Here is a 19918-nt window from a genome sequence, read left to right as displayed (position 1 = left end):
CTAGGGGAATACAAGTGAGCTTTAACAAGACAAAAAGTAAAAGGCAGAAGTACATTCAATTTTGTCAGTTAATAACATTAAATGTGAATAGATTGAACAATTCATTCAAAAAACAGATTGCCATGTTGGGTTTTTTAAAACGATCCATTATATGCATCCTACAGGATACATACTTTCTATTCAAAGATAGAAATAGGTTGAAAGTAAATGATAGGAGTATATCATGCAGAAGATAACCATAAAAAACTGTAATGGCTGTACTATAAGAGAGACTTTAAAAACAAAAAAAAAGTTATCAGAGATTTATAAGTAGATTTTATAGTAAATCTATCAAGATTTAGCAGTTAAAATCACATATGTGTCTAACAACAGAGCCAAAAATAAGTAAAGAAAGCAAAAACTAACAGATTCGAAGAGAGGAAATATAAGTTTGAAATATAAGTTCAACATAATAGTTGGAAACTTTAATAACCCAGTTTCAATAGTGGGTAACTATATAGAAGATCAACAAGGAAATAGAAGACTTGAGCAACACAGTAAGCCAACTAGACTAAAAAAAAAAGGCACTAAGCCCTAAAAAAATTTCAGAAAACTTAAAAAAGGATTAAAATTGTAGAGTATATACTTCAATCACAATGGAGTGACATTAGAAATTAATGGTAGAAAGAAATTTGGGAAATTCATAAATGTGTGGAAGTTAAGCAGTCCACTTCTAAATAATTGATGGTTCAAAGATAAAATCACAAAGAAAACTAGAAGATAATTTGAGATGAATGAGATGAAATGAAAATGATGGCACAACATACCAAAATTTACTGAATTTCAACTAAAGCATGCTTAGAAATTTATAGCTGTAAATGCCTACATATAATATTTCAAAAAAATAACCTAACTTTCTGCTTTAAGTCATTGAACAAAGAAGAGCAAACCACATTCCCAGAGCAGACATATGGAAAGAAATAATAGGATTGAATTGGAAATTAATAGAGAATAGAAAAACAACGGAGAAAATCCACAAAACCAAGAGTTGATTCTTTGAAAATATCAGCAAAATTGACAAATCTTTAGCTGCACTGATCAAGCAAAAAAAAAGAGACAAGATTCAAATTACTAAAATCAGGAGTGAAAGAGGATATATTGTAACCAACCTTACAAAGATAAAAGGACTATAAGAGAATACTATAAACAACTATATGCTAATAAATTAGATAACCCAGCTGAAATGGAAAAATTATAAAAAAGACACAAACTCCTGCAACTGACTCAAGAAGAAATAGAAAATCTGAACAGACCTATAACAAGAGATTGAATTAGTGATGAAAAACTATCCCGAAAACAAGTCCTGGCTCAAAAGGCTTCACTGGTTAATTATACCAACCATTTAAAGAAGAAGTAATGCCTGTACATCACAGACTTCCATAAAGTAGAAGAGGAAAGAACATTTCTTAATTCATTCTGTGAAACTGTATTACCCTGATAATAAAACCAGAGACGTCACAAGGAAATTACAGACTAACGTAACTTACAAACGTATATGCAAAACACCTCAACAAAAATACTAGCAAACCAAATACAGCAACAAAAAAGGATTATATACCTGATCAAGTATATATACATGACTAAATGGAATTTATGCAAGGTTGACTCAGTATATGAAAGTCAATTTAATATACCACATTGATGGAAAAGGGACGAAAACTACATGATTATTTCAGTAGATGCAGAAAAGGCATTTGACAAAATCCATTTTAAGATAAGAACATTCCAAGTGGGAATGGAAAAGAAATCCTCAACCTGTTCAAAGGCATCTAAGAAAACCCACAGCCAATATTATAACACTTTATGGCCAAAGACTGATAACTTTCCTCTCACTAAGATTAGAACAAGACAAAGATATCTGCTCTTACAACTTCTGTTCAGTGTACTGGAAGTTCTGGCTAGGTAGTTAGGCAAGAAAAAGAAATAAAAGGAAGAAGTAAAACTGTCTCTAGTCACAGATGACATGATCTCTTATATAGAAAAACCTAAAGATCCACTACAAAACTGCTAAACCAATAAACAAGTTCATTCAACAGTTTCAGCATACAAGATAGGTATACAGAAATCAGTTGTATTTCTGTACAGTAGCAATGAACAAACCAAGAATGAAATTAAAACAATTTCATTTAAAAGAGCATCAGAAAAGAATAAAATACTTAGTGACATATTTAACAAAGAAATAGAAAACTTACACTCTGAAAATTACAAAACATAATTGTTACTGAAAGAAAGAAAACCTAAAAAATTGTGAAGAAAGCATTTGTTCATGAATCAGAAGAGTTGATATTAAAGTAGCAGTAATTCACACCTTGATCTCCAGGTCTGTCTAAAGATTCAGCACAGTCCTTGTCACAATCCCAACTGACTTCTTTGCAGAAATGAACTAGTAGGCCCTCAAATTCATTTGGAAATGCAGGAGGCCTCAAATAGCTATGGCAGTCTTAAAGAAGAAAGTGGGGGACTTACATTTCCTAATTTTTCAACTTAGTACAAAGCTATAATGCTACTGACCTCAAGAGATATACACAATGAAATAGAATTGAGAATTCAGAAATAAATGCTCACTTATATGGTCAGTTGATTTTCAACAAGAGTGCCAAGACCATTTGGTTGGGGAAACAGTAGTCTCTTCAGCAGATGGTACTGGGACCATTAGATATCCACATGCAAAAATGAAGTTGGACTTCCCTCCCCTGCCACCTCACATGATATATAAAAATGAGCTCAAAAAGATCAAAGACCTAAATGTAAAAACTAATCCTTGAGAACACTTAGAAGAAAACAAGGATAACTCTTTAGGACTTTGGATTTGGTCGTGGTTTCTTTGACCCTGTGGACTGTAGCCCACCAGGCTCCTCTGTCTGTGGGATTTTCTTGGCCAGAATACTGGAGTGGGTTGCCATTTCCTTCTACAGGGGATCCTCCTGACCCAGAGATCAAACCTACATCTCCTGCGATGGCAGGTGGGTTCTTTACCACTGATCCACCAGGGAAACCCTAGTGGTTTCTTAGATGATGCCTAATACAGGCAACCAGATGAGAACTAGGTAAATTGGACCTCATTAAGATGAAAATATTTTGTGCTTCAAAAAGCAACATCAAGAAAAGGAAAAGCCAGAATGGGTGAACACTTTTGGAGGGTAGAAGAGAACATTTTTTCAAACCATATATCTAATAAGGGACTTGTATCTAGAAGATATAAAGAACTCCTACAGCTCAATAATGAAAAGACACCCATTTCAAATTTTGGGCAAAAGATCTGAATAGACTTTCTCCAGAGATGATACAAGAGTAATCAGCAAGCACATGAGAACATTATCAACATCATTAGCCATCAGGGAAATGCAAATCCAATCCAACAATCAGATATCCTTTCATACCCACTGGAATGACTATCATCAAAAAGACTGGTAACTGGAGTCCTTAAGGAGATGGAAATATCAGAACCCTCATTCTCTGTTGGTAGGCATGCAAACTGGTACAGGCACTGTGGAAAACAGTCTGGCAGTTACTAAAAAAGTTAAACATAGTTTTTGTATGACCTAGAAATTCCACTTCTAGGTATACACCCAGGATACATGAAAATATATGTTTACACAAAAACTTACACATGGATGTTCATAGTAGCAGATTTATTATAACCAAAATACAGAAACAACTCATATCTATCAACTGATGAATGGATAAAAAAATTAATATATTTTATATAATAGATTATTATTCAGTACTGATACATACTGCAGTCTGAATAAACCTTGAAAACATTGTGCTGGAAACAAAAAACGACAAGTTGTATGATTCCATTTGTAGAAAGAGACAGAACATAGTCTAATGGATGTCTGGGTTTCTAGGGGCTTGGTGAGAAAAGGGGAGTGGCTGCTAAAGCAAATAGGACTTCTTTGTGGGGTGATAAAAGTGCTCTAATGTTGATTGTGATGATAGCTGGATATTCTGTGAATATATTAAAGACCAGTGAGTCATATCCTTGAAAGGGATGAATTGTATGGTATGTGAATTATAATTATAGCTCAAAGCTATTTAAGTTAGTGTGCTCCAGGGTACATTACATATGTATGGAGTGTCATACCCACTTTAATCGGTATTGTGGAACTGAAGAGATCTGGAGGGAAGGCCAGGCCTCTTAAACTAGTTTTCCCATCCTCATCCTTGGTAATTGTCTTGTTTCTGCACACTGGCTATTGCTTTGAGGCCTGCGTTTGTTGAAAATATTTATCCTAGAGAGTTTCTTATGAGGCCTTTGCAAACCAGGCAGCAAAAGTTGTCAGTGACTCAGAAGAATCCAAGCTGCCTGCATCTCTCCACAGGTTCATTACTGAGGAGGGCTCCTGTGCCACCCACCACACCTGCTCCTTCCACACAGGTCCTCTCCCGCAGTGCCCCCCCCCCATCCCCCGCCTCGACCCCCTGGTCTAGGTGATGAGGACACTGAGGCACCAGAGGCTTCACAGCACCCTGCCGGTGTGCAGCAGAGGTGTGGTTCTGCGTGATAACTCATCAGATTCTCTTTACCAGTCAATTGACTCTGAAACTGTTCTGGGACCTGGGCCAAGGAGTCCCAAGACATAAAATTGAGTAATGATGGTTTTTCTCCCAACATGCAAGAAAATATATGTCAATAAATAGCATTTTCTCAATTAGATTTTCTTGAGTAAACTGTTTCTTAGTTTTTGCCTACTGCCACTTTAGTTGCCATTAAGAGCTTGCAGATTACAAGAAAGAAAACAAATAGCAAGCAAGCATTAACTGAAAATCCCAGAGTTAGTTTTTTACTTCTGTTTGACACACACTTGTATGTAGGGTACATATGCTTGGCAGTTTTTAAGCACTTTTAACATATTAAGTCATTTAATCTTTGCAACATTGGTAATAGATACTGTTGCCATTTTAAGTCATTTAACCTTTGTAACATTGGTAATATATACTGTTGCAGTTGGGCTTTCCTGGTGTTATAATATTAAAGAATCCTCCTGCTAGTGCAAGAGACACAAGAGAGAAGATGCAGGAGATGTGGGTTCAATCCCTGGGACAGAAAGATCCCCTGGAGCAGGAAATGGCAACCCACTCTAGTATTCTTGTCTGGAAAATTCCATGGACAGAGGAGCCTGGGGGGCTACAGTCTAGGGGGTTGCAAAGAGTTGGATGCAACTGAGCAACAGCACACACACTGTTGCCGTTACTCCTGTTTTATAGACGAGGATGGATGCTGAAGCATAGGCATGTCAACAGATTTCCACAAAGCCACCTAACACAGTCGGGCTCCAAGTCTTTAGCCCCTGTGCTGCAGTCGTGCTTCTTTCAGCATCTGGTCGTCTTCCAGCTTATATATTAGTGATGTTTAACATGGCTGGAAAAATAGTTCCAAGTCCATGAGGTGGAGTAAGTTAGGTTCTTGTGACATGATATCACCATACAGAAATCATAACTGTGAGTGCCTCACCTGGGTATATTTTAGCACCACTGCTCTGTAAGAGACAGATTTTCTGGCCTTTTCAAAAGGCTCCAGGGCAGCAGTTGAGTAGGAGTATGAAAGGACCTCAGTAATGACTGATTTATCCTTTCACCTTAAAGATGAGAAAAACTAAGAGGAAGTAAATCCTAAGGTCTCCTGACCCTGAGCATTTAAAATAATAGGGACCGAAGAGTGAGACCGGGGCTTCCCAGGTAACTCAGTGAGTGGTAAAGAAGCCACATGCCAATGCAAGAGATGTAGGTTAGATCCCTGGGTCTGGAAGATCCCCTGGAGAAGGATATACTCCAGGAAGAATACTTCAGTATTTTTGCCTAGGAAATTCCATGGACAGAGAGCCTGGCGGGCTACAGTCTTGGGGGTTGCGAAGAGTGGGACACAACTGAGCACAGCACAGCAAGAGTGAGGCTTCCCAAGAATCAGGTTCTGGGCTTTTTGTGTCCTCCTTCACTGCACGGGATCTCCAGCTACTGCAGCACTCCTGTTCTCCGCATTTACAGAACCCTTGAAAGCCTGAGGAGGAGGTCACACGCCCAGGGTCCCACAGCCAGCCAGTAGGTTGTCGTTCCACAGCCCTCAGTCTTCATCCCTTAGCTCTGCCACGCTCCTGAGATTACCCTCCGCTGTGTGACTCACTGAGACTATTGTGTTAGTGGGGCAGTGGGGTAAATGGTTTATCTAAAGCCCAGAACACAGTGCTTGACACAGTACAACATAGCTGTTGCCGTCATTGCTAATAATGAAATCGGGGGAAATGAAAATCTGCTAGTAGGTAATGTGTTCATCTCCATCTCTAGTATCGATTGTGATGCCTCCTTTGCCTTAGGAAAGTTCCCTTGGCTGTTTGAGCGATAGGAGGAAAAAAGTCTTTTAAAAAGATCCCGTTTCAGTCCTTCAGCGGTGCCCCCTTGTGGAATCTCGGCAGAATGACCACATATTCAGAGTCATTTGGGACCTGAAGGGAATTGGACACAGTTACCTGCTGAACGTGTGTCTGGGTGCCTTCTGGCGGCGGAGGTGGGGTGAGGGGTCCAGATGAGGGCAGAGAATGGGTTAGGGTACTGCGTGGGCTGTGTCGGAGCGTTAAAAGCGGATGGGGTAGAATTGCAGAGTCCGTATTTCCTACGCGTCTAATTACGCGTCTAAGCTTCCCTGGTCCCTGGTGGCCTGACGTTCAGAGTCTCCATCACAGGCCTGGGGCCCAGTCTAATGGCTGTCCCCTCAAGTCTATTCGGAGCAGGTTTGAGGGGCAGAAACGTGTTTCCTCACGCGCGGTGACTGAAGCCTGTCTCCTGGTGGCTGTGCCAGCCTCCATTGTGTTCCCTCCGCCAGGGGCTTCTGAGGAGAACAGCCCGCCTCACAGCTCCACCAGGACTCAGCTGCCTCAGTCGATGAAGATCATGCACGAGATCATGTACAAGCTGGAGGTGCTGTACGTGCTGTGCGTGTTGCTGATGGGGCGCCAGCGCAACCAGGTGAGGCCCGCCCAGCTCCGGGCCGCGGCGACGCGCTTCCCGGGGGCGCGCGCAGCACACCAGCGTCCTGCTTGGCTGCTCCCACAGCGACTCTGGCCCTGGCCCAGCAGCGCGAGGAGTCGCGTTCCTTAGCCCTGCAGTCTGGTTCCAGAGCCCATTGTCCTCCCACCGCACCGTACTGGGGGGACCTTTTTAGAGCTCTGGGGCCCCAGGCAGAAGTGGGTGACGTAGCCGTGTTACCTGTTACCCGACCTTGTTAATACACAGGGTAAAGGGTGGGTGTCTGCCCTGCAGATGCACTGGAGGACTTGCCAGTCTGATGGGGGCTTGGGGTGCTGGGCCAGAACTAAGTCAAGTTATGACAGCTGGGCAGCTACCAGGGGTCCAGCTGTGCGGAGGTTCCCTGAGTCTTGAAGCAGTTCCAGGACGGAGGGATGGGGGGTGCTCTGGAAGCACACCCGGCTTCTCCCCAGGATGGACAAGTGGCCCCCTCCCGTTCCCTCTACCTCCTAGGGATGTAGCAAGGCCTGAGGGGAGCTGGGAGCGCGGCAGTCCCTGAGCAACCTTTTGAGTCAGAGACTGTTCTCTCACACAGCTCTCTGTGAGATGGATGCGGTTATCACAAGTTTGCAAGAAAGGAACAATTTTAGAGATGGTGGAAGGGGAAAGACTGGCTGAAAAGAGGACATCTGGCCTGGCAGTGTCCTGAAGAAAGCGAGGGAGCCAGGCATGCCGACCGCTTCGCCTGAGGTGGCCTACCAGGTCAAGGAAGCAGGCCCTGGTGGGCACCGGCCTGATGATTTAGTGGAACAGTACAAAGCTGGGGGTGGACTGGAGCCAGCAGTCAGGAGAGGCAGGCTGAGGGGTCGCAGGGGGCCAGGTTGCCTCTGGTTTTCATAGGCCATTTAAGGACTCTGGCATTTACCCTGAGTGAAACAGAAAACCATGCTCCAGTTGCTGTGTGCAAGAGCTGACAGTAGCTAGGACCCACGTGTTGATGGCAGGGGTGGTGAACAGTGCTTTTGTTCTGGATCTGTTTTGAAGGTAGAACAGGTAAGATTTGCTGCGAAGTTAGGTATGGACTTAAGTGGAGAGAGGAAGTAAAGATGACTTCCTTACCTCTTTCCAAGCAGGTGGGAGGAATGGTTTGCCGTTTATTGAGATGGTTAAGACTAGTGGGTAAGAAGTGGAGGGGCAGACGTCTGAAGGGAGCAAGGGGCAGGGTTCAGTTTGAACAGGTTAAGTTTAGCTGTCTATTAGAATTGGCTCTGGAGTTACCTGCACGTGAGTTAGGGGCGAGATGGGCCCTGGAGGTATAACTCTGGGGATTGTCAACCTGTGATTGGCATTTAAAACCAGGACACTGGATGAAATCCTGCCATGACGTCCACAGCACTGGGGCTCCTTCCTTCCATGTGGTATATATTTCATATAAAAAATATTAGTCACGATGTCTTACCTGTGTTGAGTGCTTTTTCTTTTTCGAGACACTTCTGTAATCATATTTGAATATGCAGGTACTTGGTAAGTTACACAGCAGATGGTGGCCTCCATCCCACTTGATATTTGTGAAAACCAAGACCCACATAAGGGCCATGTTCTCAGTCTCCAGGCATTGTCAGAGCAGGACTTAAATCCTGCTGCTCTGACTTTTCTTTCTGTCCCTTCACCGTGATAGTTCCCCTGCTCCCTTAGTCTCCCTGGCACCAAGTTTCTATGAATCTTTGTGGTCTTTGGTTAAACTGATCACAGCCGCCCTTTCCAGCTGGCCTCAACCCTGCCTTCCTGAGAGCCAGTGTGATGCTGCTGTGTCCTCATTTGCACAGTCAGCACTTACTGAGTTCCTACTATGTGCCAGGTACTACAGGGACATGGATTATTTTAATAGGTCGGTAATTCACATAGTTCTGTATTGAGGTATAAATAAGTATCAATGAAGCCTTTCTCCCCTCTGGTCCTGAACATTCAAGGTTCTTCCATGAAGCATCTAATTTTACCAATTATTAATGTCTCTAGAGAGTGTGAAAGTGCACTGGTGCATAGTGAGAATAAGTGTAGATGTTTGCTTTAAAGCTCAGCATTGCTTTCTTCATCCTGAAGGCTTCTTGTACATATATGCCTGGGCTTTTGATAGACCTTCAACGCACATCTGTCTTCATGCTTTTGCCTTCCTACCCCTCCAGGTTCACAGAATGATTGCGGAGTTCAAGCTGATCCCTGGGCTGAATAATTTGTTTGACAAACTGATCTGGAGGAAGCATTCAGCATCTGCCCTCGTGCTCCACGGTCACAACCAGAACTGTGACTGTAGCCCGGTGAGCAGGGACCCTGACGGCAGATGCCAGGAGTGGTTGTTTCAAGACCTGCCTTTGGCCCTTTGAAATCTCCTTCTTTGAGAGTAGAGCAGAAACTAAAAGTCACAGCCTGTGTACTCCCATAACTGGAAGCCACCTTGGGGAAGGATCTGACCCCCACCCTCCACCTCCCCAGGAATCCCTTTGGAGACCCTCCAGCAGCCTACCATTGTTCATTCACCTCCAGGCAGGGCCACTCACTCCACTCCAGGGCAGCAGGGTTTTCCTCATTGTTCTTTTCCCCATTCTAATTGACATCCCTAATATTAGGTTTGCCTCCCAGAACCACGCCAGCAGTTGGCCTCTAAAAAGGACTTTAGGAAGTTTTTTTTTTGTTTTTGTTTTTTTTTTAAGGGTCAAGGGCTCATGTCTACCTGGTTTTCATCACAGTGCCCTAAAGAGCCCTGAACGGGGAGTCTAAATCATCGGCCGTCAGCACCACATCAGTGCCACACGGCTGTCAGGGCCCAGAGCCGTGGGCCCTGCCTGGTCTCTCTGCTGCATCCTGGGACTTCCCTCAGTGCCGTGTCTTCCAGTTTGCTGTTTTTCTCCTTGGCTTTGTCAGATTTACCTTTCAACAGATCCATTTGAGTTCATATATTTTGTGTTTCTAGACATTTTGTCTGGATCTTTGTCAAAAAGTATTTGGACTTTTATTCATTATGTTAAATATTTTCTTTTTCTGTTGCATTTTCTGTCTTTAATTTCATCTCTTTAATTATTAATAACATACTTTTTTATGGTCTTTTTTGGATTGTTCACAGAGTGCTAATACTTGTGCCTGCGTCTTCAGACTCAGCTTGGGGTGGAGTGTTGCCTTGTATTCTGTACTGTTTATAGAAGGTCCACCTTCAGGGGGCTTGTTTTCCTTGGGGATACTGGAAGTAGTCCCATAGAACATTTGGCTTTTGTCTACCAGGTGCTGTAGGAGGCAGTGTCCCAGGGCAAGTTTTCACATTGAGTATCTGCCCTCCCCCTCTGGAAGTGTGAGCCCAGGGTCCTGCAGACCTGGGGACTCCCCTCCACCAGCAGAGACAGGGTTCTTTGCCAGCTCCCGGGGCTGGTAGATGGGGTTTTTCTAACCCTTTTTTCACTAAATGTATCAGCTCCACAGGCTTTACATAGGCCCAAGGTCCTGTCTGGTCCCTACAGAGCGTTGAAACCCAAGCCCTGGCCCAAATAAGTCTCATTTTGCCTTCTCTGCCAGCCATCAGCTCTTGTGCTCCCTGCTCTGAACTCAGTCCTTCCTTCGTTTCTAATTCTAGTGGAATTTCCTTTCTTTCCTATGTGCTTAGCCTCACATTAAAAATAATTTCAGTTATTTTGTATCCAGTATCTTGGAGTGTTTTTAACAGAAAGGTTCTGCCTTAGCTGAATCCACTGTTGGCCAGATGTGGACAAAAGGTTTTCTGACTAAAGAGGAGTCCTCCCTGTGCGCCAGGACAGGGACTCAGAGAAGCAGCAGGATGCCCAGGCTCCCAGCAGACCCTTTTGTTTTCTTTTGGAACATTGTGACTGTGGTCTTAACATCGAGGGTGCACGTGTATTTTAGGACATCACCTTGAAGATCCAGTTTTTGAGGCTCCTCCAGAGTTTCAGCGACCACCACGAGTAAGTACAAGCTGTGCCCAAGAGGAGACTTGGTTTTCTGCCTCTGTTCTCCCTCTGTCTCATCACTGAGCTCAGCTGAGGAGGGCCCGGGAGCCGTGAGAGCCGCTGTCACCTCAGTGTGACCACGAGGCTGCACTTCCATAAGCGCTGCCATTTGTCCAGCCCTTCCTTTATGCCAGGCACTACCTGAGCATCCCCTTGACCCCCACAGCCACCTTGGAAGTGAGTGCGGAAATTGCTGGCCCCTTAGTACCCCTGGAGTCAATGCAGCTCTCGGCCGTCTGTCCCTGTGAGCCGGGAGTAGACAGCTTGGCTATTCGCAGGGGCCTGTAGCAACCTCAGATGGCCAGAGTGGGCTGAGTATTTATACGTTGAACAGGTGGGATATTCTTTGCCTGTACGAGGAGATGTGCTTTCTCCCATTTTCCTTGGAACACATTCTGCCCTCTCATTTTTTACTCTTCAGCCTTTGATGGAGGATGTGTAGGAGAATGAGTCTCTGCTCTGAGGGAACAGTGCAGGCAAGGGAGGGGTAAATGACAGCTGACTCTTGACCTTGACACTGGGAAGACGTTGGTGAACTGGCAAACAGAAGCAGGTGCTACTCAGCTCTTACCACCTGCTGGGTACAGGAAACAGGGCCCACTGTTGTAGTTCCTGAGTTTTTCCCCTGATAGAAGCCAGAAATGAAGGTTTATGTGCAAGGTCCTGATTTTTAGGTGCTGGTTTAGATTCTTTGTGTAAGCTAATAGAACATGCCTGAGGAGACCCATGTGGCCTCAGGGGCCTTCACTTTGAAGTTTTGTGTGGGTGGTGTGGCCCATCCTCTCTGAGAGGTTCTCTGTTTGAAGGCCTTAAGCCCCAGGAAGTATGGCAACTCTCTGAAAAATGGCACCAGTATGACCTGAATGTGTCCTTTTTTCCCTGAGGACCTGGGTTCCTCACTTTCGTCATTTGACGGCTCACTTTCGCAGGCTTGGATTGTGTATATTCTGAAGCAGCAGGAAAGGGGGGCATGCTTTTCATGGGAGTGGCAGGGTCAGGTTCCAGTTTTCTGAAGATCTTTCTGGGTGCTGTGTGTGGGATTGATTCCTGTGGGAGACCGTTTAGGAAGCCGGTTCTGTTCACGTTACGTGGGTGACGAGAGGCCTGGGTGTGAAGGGGGAAGGAAGAGTGTCACACTCGGGCCTCCTGGTGGGAGAGCTGGACTAGGGCCAGGCTTGAGTCAAGTGATGAGCGTCTGGGCATCATGGAGTTGGAAGTGCCTTTGAGAAATTAAATAGAAATGTTCAGTGGCAAAAGAAAGGCCTTACACATACTAAGGAAAGGGGCTTTGTTAGTGAACATGAGGCAGAGGGTGGGCGTTGGGGCCAGGGAGACTCCCTCAGCCGAACAGCAGTGGGCTCCATGCCCTCCCCCAGAATGCTGCCTTGGGGTGGGTGGTTTTCAGGGCACCTACTGGGGGCTTCTTAACAGAAGTGGGCAGCAAGAGACTGGCCCAGTGTGGAGGTGGTGGCCCCAGTTCCTGTCCATTACCGCCTCCAACACATCTGTTTCAGGAACAAATACCTACTGCTCAACAACCAAGAGCTGAATGAACTCAGCGCCATCTCTCTCAAGGCCAACATCCCTGAGGTGGAAGCCGTCCTCAACACTGACAGGTGAGCAGCGGGGCCACAGCCCGCCTGGCTGCCTGCGTGTCCCGGGGCTCTCAGACAGGTGCACCTGGGTCTGCATACTGGTCCTTTCTCACGTGCGTAACTGGCGTGCCGAGGGCCCCCGCGTGCCGGGCTCTGTCCCCCCGTCACCTGCATTGTCTCACTGGCGCCCCAGCAGCCTCGGCGGGAAGTGCCATTGTCACCCACTTTGCAAACTGGGGAGCAGGGGCTCAGCGAGGTCACCTGCCAAAGGTCGTAAATGCTCTGCCCCCTCCCTCCTCACTGAGCTTCGTTGGCCGCCTCCTTTCCTGCCCTCTGCCAAAACCCATTAGCCGACGAACGCCTCGCTTTCTGGAGCAGAGCAGGGGGGTCTCAAGCTCACAGGGGTCACGGCAGGGAGGACTGTGCAGCAACAGGAGTCATAATTCTCTGATCTTTTGTTGTTGTTTTGGTTTAAAAGCAGCAGAAATCTTTGTTCAGATGAAATTGAATGTAGTCCCACATCTGTCTGCAGTGCAGGAGACCCGGGGTTCAATCCTTGGGTTGGGAAGATCCCTTGGAGGAGGGCACGGCAACTCCCTCCAGTATTCTTGCCTGGAGAATCCGCTTGGACAGAGGAGCCTGGTGGGCTACAGTCCGTGGGGTCGCAAAGAGTCAGACAGGACTGAGCAATCAAGCACACAGCACAAGGCCTATAGTAGGCGAATAGTAGAACTGCTCTATTTGAAGGGAAAGTTTAAGGGCCTAGAGTCGCTGCCTGCTATTCCTCTCTCCTCCATAATGCAGCCTGAGTGCTTTTCTCATTTATTGTCTTTGCTTCCTAGACTGAGAAGCAGAGGCCCAGAAACTTGGGTATGTGTCCATGGCCACCTGAAGCCAAAGCTGGGGCCCAGGGTACTCCCTGCCTTACGTACCCTATCAGTGACACGGACTTTGCCCCATCTCTTAGACTCTGTCATGGTGATCCAAACCCACTTTTGTCACGAGCAGCCCTCCCTCCAGCAATTCCGAGCCCCATATGACTCTGGATGTGTTTTTGGCCTCTGGTCACTTGTCAGCATGCCTGGGCATGGAAGGCTGCCCTGAGATGTGAGAATGCATTTGGCTGTTTAGTTCTGAGACTGCAGGAGTCCTTACAGTGCTCTGGACCCAGGTGGAGCAGGAGGACATCCTGCAGGTTTAGAAATGTCCTCATGTTTTGTTTTGTTTTGCTTTTTACCCACCTACGTCAGCAAAGACACCCAGTCCCAGGGTCTCAAGACGTAGTTCTTCTGCCATATGGAATTTGGCCTCTGTCAGCCTCTCAAATCTGCCATCAAGATTTTTGTCTGTTTTCTTTCAGGAGTTTGGTATGTGATGGGAAGAGGGGCTTATTAACACGTCTGCTGCAGGTTATGAAGAAGGAGCCAGCTGAGTCATCTTTCAGGTAGGTCTGGACATGCACCTCCCACTCCTGAGGGTGCAGAAACCAAGTGTTTAAGCTGTTAGAAACGCCTTCTGTCATCACCAGCTTCCACCCCGCATAGCTGGTTACTGTCAGGGAAAGGGAGTCTGCTGTCTCCCTGATGCTGTACAGAATCTAGCATGTACTAGGTTCTGCTGTGTGCTGGCAGTGTGTTTCAGGAACTGAGCCAGCATTCAACAAGCACCTATTCTGTGCTGATGCTGGACAAGCGGGAAGAAATGGGAGCTACAATCCCTACCCATATGGAGGCCCCTGGCATGCAGGAAATAAGCATGGAAAAACCCCTGTGTGGGGGATGCGGTATGGAAAGGCTCAGAGCCAGGACCTGTGCTGGGGACTGTGGGAGCAAAGGAAGGGCTTGTGGGGGAGGGGGGGTGCAGACAGGGCATCCCGGTTCCTTAGACTCATCCATGTTGTCTTAGAGGCTGTGGACAGGACAGCGGCTGAGGGAGGCATTCCATCAGGGTGGGTGTGAGCTGTCAGCAGGCTCCACGCCCAAGGGTTCCCTGTCAGCTCAGCCTACCTTGTCTCTTCGTCCCCTCACGGATCCAAGCTCTGCCCTCTGGGGCCACTCAGTCAATATCAGCCTCCTCTTCTCTAGGACAGCCCATCAGAAGTGAGTTCAGTGACCCGTCCACATGCCTGTCTGGTCCCTCATGCATTTCTGACCCCTCTCTTCCATGTCCTCCTGTTCCTCTGAAGGAACGGAGCCTAGAGTATGTTTTCACACGTAACTCCTGGGGCAGTCCTCTGAGCCCACATACTCCTTCCAGACGAACCACATAGAGGACTGTTCCCCACTGAGCCGTCAGCTCCCTAAGCGTGGGGACTCGCCACGTGTTCCCAGGGCCCTGTATGAGGCCCAAGGCCTGGGAGATGTTCAGTAAACGTCTCCCAGTGTCCAGTGTGTTGGATCAGTGAAAAGGGCAATAGACATCTCCCAGCCCCTCGGTGAGTGGAACGTGGGCCAGAAGAGGGCAGCCTTAGCCACCTGGGCCAGGGGTCAACATTTGGGTCGCAGGTTTTGGCAAGCCCGGGCTGTGGAGAGTTTCCTCCGAGGGACCACCTCCTATGCAGACCAGATGTTCCTGCTGAAGCGAGGCCTTCTAGAGGTAATGGCCCGGAGGAGCCAGGGTGTCGGGTGTCCCCTTCTCCCCCAGCCCCATGCTTTGCTTTCCTGCCCTGAGACCTAGACAGCTGGCAGAAGCAGACCAGACTATCTTCAGATGCCAGTGCACATCTCTCTGGTACTTCCCCTGAGCTTTCAGCTCTGGGTTCCCCATGGGTGCTTACCGGGCGATTGAGGGATCTGAGGGGTGGCCATGGAGGATTATAGGAGTCTGTGAAGTTGCTCAGCAAGGCCTTTTGACCCCAAGGATACTTTGCTGCTGACTATTTAATTTCCCTTTATTAAAAAATGGCCTCCAGAAAAAGCAAAATTTACAATATGGGGTAGAGCAAAATGTCCAAAGCTACAATTGGTTTAAAAAATAAAAAGGATACAAATAAGAAACTGACCCATGAACTGTAATAACATCCATAAGGTAAAGAATTCACCTAAATCAGTATATACAACCTCAAGAAAAAGAAAAGGAAACATTTTAACTGTCTTGTAAAAATTCACTCATTGTAAACTTTTCCGTTTATTAACATGAACCATGGGGTCAAAATGTGTCTCCTGTCCTTAAACCCCATGCTTCACTTGAATGGCCTCAGTGCTCAGGCCGGGGCCATATTACCTCTGGAGACAGCTCCCTCCCTGTGAGCTGGAGAGCTTGGCCATCGTGAAAAGACTTTAGCTCAGACCTGGGCAAGCAAGAGAGGTTGTGGCTACATACCCCAACCTGCCCTCACCCCTACCCGCCCCACTTCCTGGTTAGGTGTGTCAGGCCTGGCCCTGCCCTTCGAGCCACCAGCATCCTCCAATGAGAATCTAGACAGGGGAGCAGGTTCTATCAACCTGGATGCTTGCTCGAAGCTAACACCACATGGGCTGAGCTACATACCAGGGCTGGGGGAGGCAGGCGGTGGGCAGCTCAGATGAGCACGGCCTGGGGCCTCCGGGGACCAGCCACCTTTTCCTGCCTTCATTCTGTCCTCTCCCATCCCCAGCACATCCTCTACTGCATCGTGGACAGTGAGTGCAAGTCACGGGATGTGCTGCAGAGTTACTTTGACCTCCTTGGGGAGCTGATGAAGTTTAATGTTGATGCATTCAAGAGGTTCAATAAGTACATCAACACTGATGCAAAGGTAAGTCTAAGCCAGGGCTTCATGAGTTCACTGTTTTGTCCAGAAGTTATGTCAGAGCCCTGGTCCTTGCCAGTCTTCAGGTGCTGGTTTTACACTGGAGAGTCCTGGGGTCAGCGGGCAGATGTCAGTTAGCGTTCATTAGCCCTTGCTCTGCGCTAGACCCTGGGTATGCAGGGATGAAAGTCTCGCCTGCTTGTGGGCAGGCAGGAGCAGGTGAGCTTGGCAGTGACTCTGACGCAGTGTGCCAGGTGCCATGATGGGCCCTGGAAGGGCAGGATGGGGCCTGATGTGGAAAGCTTTCAGGGTGTATGTGGTAGAAACCCAGCCCAGACTAATTGAAGTAAACATGACAGCAGTCCCTTTGGTGCAGAAAACACTGGACATGGTGTCTGAAGATCTGGTTCAGCTCTTGCTGGGGCTGCTTATTAGGTGGGGAGGGCAGGGCACCGAGTCCCTCTGAGCTTCGGTCTTCCTGTTGGCAACAGCTGGGCCAGGGGAGGTGGGTGCCCCTGCAGTGACCGCATGCCCTGGGCCTTGGCCATCTTCAGCCGAGAGCCCACCACCCCCGTCAGCCTGGCCCCGCTCCAGTTCCAGGTGTTCCTGAAGCAGATCAACAGCTCGCTGGTGGACTCCAACATGCTGGTGCGCTGTGTCACTCTGTCACTGGACCGATTCGAAAACCAGGTGGACATGAAAGGTAAGAGAAGGCTCAGTGCGGAAGTGAGTCCGTCCATTGTGGCCGCACTGGTGTCAAACACCCAGCCTCTTGCAAGGAGAGACAGAAATTTCTGAGTCATTACACAACCAACATGGTTGGGGTCGGGGCAGTGGCTCTCTGGGTGATTTTCATGAATTTTCTCTATCATCCATGCTTCCTCTGATGGGCATGTATGACATTTTAATTAAAGAAAACCAAAACATTGTTGCCAGCAAAATGCAAGAAACAACACCATACCCTTCCTCTCCTGGCCTGGAATTGCCTGGATGAGGATTCAAGCGGTGAAGCCTGGGGAGGGCCTCAGGGAGGCACGGCCCCAGAATGGGACTGAAGGAGAAGGGGAAGGTGCACTCCTGCTGGGACTCTCATGGGAACGCAGGCTTGGCCATGGTGGCGGAGCAGCTGGAGCTTTGTTCCCTGCTGCAGCCCAGCTTTTCTGTAGTCGTTTTGACAGTGGGGGCTCCCAGCTTCAGAGTTGGGGCCCCGGGGGCTTGACTAGAAGCCTGGGTGTCGGGCCCCGGGGCTACCGAGCAGCTTCTGCACCTGCTGCTCACACCTCTGCCTGTCTGTCCTCAGTCGCGGAGGTCCTGTCCGAGTGCCGCCTGCTCGCCTACATATCCCAGGTGCCCACACAGATGTCCTTCCTCTTCCGCCTCATCAATATCATTCACGTGCAGACGCTGACCCAGGTGAGAGGCCTACAGACCTGCCCCCAGGAAAGGGGGATTGGAAAGTTACCCTCATCCCGGGGCCACCTTCACCCTAGAAGTACCTCTCCTGTCACCCAACCCTTCATTCCTAGGAGACCCCCCAGCTATTCTGAGGACTTGTTCCAATAAGGGATCAGCTCCCCATTTTACAGAAGGGGCCTGGGGAAGGAGCCAGCCTCCGAGGTCACAAGTGGTTTGGGCAGAGTCTGGGTGGGCAGTGAGTTCTGACTCCCCGTCCAGTGCTCTTCAGGCCCTGCCTGCAGCACAGACCTAGGGTTGGATCTGATGTTGACACCCATCTCCTTCAACAAGCAATTGTGCAGCTGCCCTCCTCCAAGCTTCACACCCTCTTTTCTAAAATGGGAGTGACACTCAGAGGTTTTCTTTTGTTCCTTCATCTAACAAACATTTATTAAGGCAAGACCCTGGGCTGGGGATGCACCATGAATAAACAGACCAAGATGCTTCCAGTCTAGTGCTGAGTGAGAGAGATGCGTGCACCCAGCCGCCCCAGGGACTGAGGCTCCCAGGAAGAAGCCGTGCCTGAGCCGATTCTGGAGGAGGCATGGACTGACTAGATTAATAATGCCGCTCCCCCCACCTCTGGGGTGGGAGATGGGGGCAGTGAGGGCCAGGAAGGCACTGGGGGCAGGAGCTTCATCGTTCCTCTCCGCAGTCCTCTGTTGGCTTTATGCAGGGCAGCTCCGTGTGAGGCCCGTGGACACCTCCGCCCTGCCCACTACCCCCTTACCTCCCACCCCGGTCCACCAGGGCCCCTGGGCTGCCGGCACGTGCCTGACCCACACCGCCCGATCCTTGTAGGAGAACGTCAGCTGCCTCAACACCAGCCTGGTGATCCTGATGCTGGCCCGACGGAAAGAGCGGCTGCCCCTCTACCTGCGGCTGCTGCAGCGGATGGAGCACAGCAAGAAGTACCCTGGCTTCCTGCTCAACAACTTCCACAACCTGCTGCGCTTCTGGCAGCAGCACTACCTGCACAAGGACAAGGACAGCACCTGCCTGGAGAACGTGAGTGCCCCGCCCCTGAGGGTGGCAGGCAGGCCGCGGGCGCGCCGGCCCAGGCTCCTCGGAGGGGCAGGTGTCCGGGGCGCCTGACTCCCACCAGGCCCTGTGGAAGGCAGCTCTCTACCCCTTACCAGGGCACTTCCCGTGGCCCCTCTCTCTGTGCACAGAGCTCCTGCATCAGCTTCTCATACTGGAAAGAGACCGTGTCCATCCTGTTGAACCCGGACCGCCAGTCTCCCTCTGCCCTTGTCAGCTACATTGAGGAGCCCTACATGGACATAGACAGGGACTTCACCGAGGAGTGATCTTGGGCCAGGCCTCGGGTGGCTGCTGGGCCAGCACGGGTGAGCGGGGTATGCGTGCCTCACGCCCTGCCCCCACCCTTCCCCCGCCTCCCTGCTGCTCCACCTGCCCCGGGTCTTCAGGTACAGGCTGGGTGGGAGGGAGCATCTAGAAGCCCTTGGCCCCTGGGTTCTGAGGCTCCAGGTCATTGGGGTGCCTCAGTTCCCTCAAGATCGCCATGATGAGGACAGGGGCGCTGTGCCCACCCTTCGTTCAGAACCCTGGGGCCCTGGCCCACCTAGAGCTAAGGGGACTTTTAAAGACAGCTCTGTCTGAGCTCCCGCTGGTCTCTTGACTGTCAGTCCTGGCGTGGGGAGGGAGATGTGGGCCCCCTCCCCAATCTGTGAGCCGAGCTTGCCCTGGCCTTTGGACCCAGGCAAAGGCTTCTGAGCCCCTGGGCAGGGGTGGGGGATACCAGAGAATGCTTCTTTCCCCCAGGCCTGCCCATCTGTCCCTCCTTTCCTCCCTCCCTCGTTTTCCTTTAGCTCCTCTGGTTCTGTTTGCTCATTGGCCGCTGTGTTCATCCCAGGGGTTTCCCCCAGAAGTGGGGGGCTTTCTCCTTCAATCCCCTGGGGCACAGGGTGGCTGTGCCCCACCCCCACCCCCAGGCAGCGTCTCCTGCCTGAGCCTGCCCGCACGGGAGCCTGCCTGGGAGCACACCCCCGGCCCCTTCTTGTGTTGCCAATTTATTAACAACAAATAAACCAATTAAATGGAGACTATTAAAGAATTTATTTTAAATGACTGATGTGGACCTGACTTTTGTCTGTGAGACCATG

At 48.8% G+C, this 19918-nt stretch overlaps 1 protein-coding gene across 3 annotated transcripts in view; it reads left to right on the top strand.

Moving 5' to 3' along the window:
• The window catches only part of TRPC4AP (transient receptor potential cation channel subfamily C member 4 associated protein), a 69569-nt gene extending 49689 nt beyond the window's left edge, over window positions 1–19880 (top strand). The window contains exons 9-20 of one of the 3 annotated variants that reach the window (XM_055544850.1): window positions 6836–7002; window positions 9186–9317; window positions 10909–10967; window positions 12527–12628; window positions 13968–14051; window positions 15112–15202; window positions 16203–16343; window positions 16932–17040; window positions 17638–17750; window positions 18594–18800; window positions 18965–19141; window positions 19625–19880. In XM_055544850.1, coding sequence (XP_055400825.1) covers window positions 6836–7002; window positions 9186–9317; window positions 10909–10967; window positions 12527–12628; window positions 13968–14051; window positions 15112–15202; window positions 16203–16343; window positions 16932–17040; window positions 17638–17750; window positions 18594–18800; window positions 18965–19102 — 1343 coding nt within the window. In that variant the 3' untranslated portion in view covers window positions 19103–19141; window positions 19625–19880. Of the gene's footprint in view, window positions 1–6835; window positions 7003–9185; window positions 9318–10908; window positions 10968–12526; window positions 12629–13967; window positions 14052–15111; window positions 15203–16202; window positions 16344–16931; window positions 17041–17637; window positions 17751–18593; window positions 18801–18964 lie in introns of all 3 variants that reach the window. The other 2 variants (XM_055544851.1, XM_055544849.1) reach the window with 2 other exon arrangements.
• Window positions 19881–19918: the final 38 nt, after the last annotated feature.

This window comes from Bubalus kerabau, chromosome 13, assembly GCF_029407905.1.
Source record: "Bubalus kerabau isolate K-KA32 ecotype Philippines breed swamp buffalo chromosome 13, PCC_UOA_SB_1v2, whole genome shotgun sequence".
In the NCBI taxonomy this organism is placed as follows: domain Eukaryota; kingdom Metazoa; phylum Chordata; class Mammalia; order Artiodactyla; family Bovidae; genus Bubalus; species Bubalus kerabau.
This window is presented reverse-complemented; position numbering and strand designations above follow the sequence as displayed.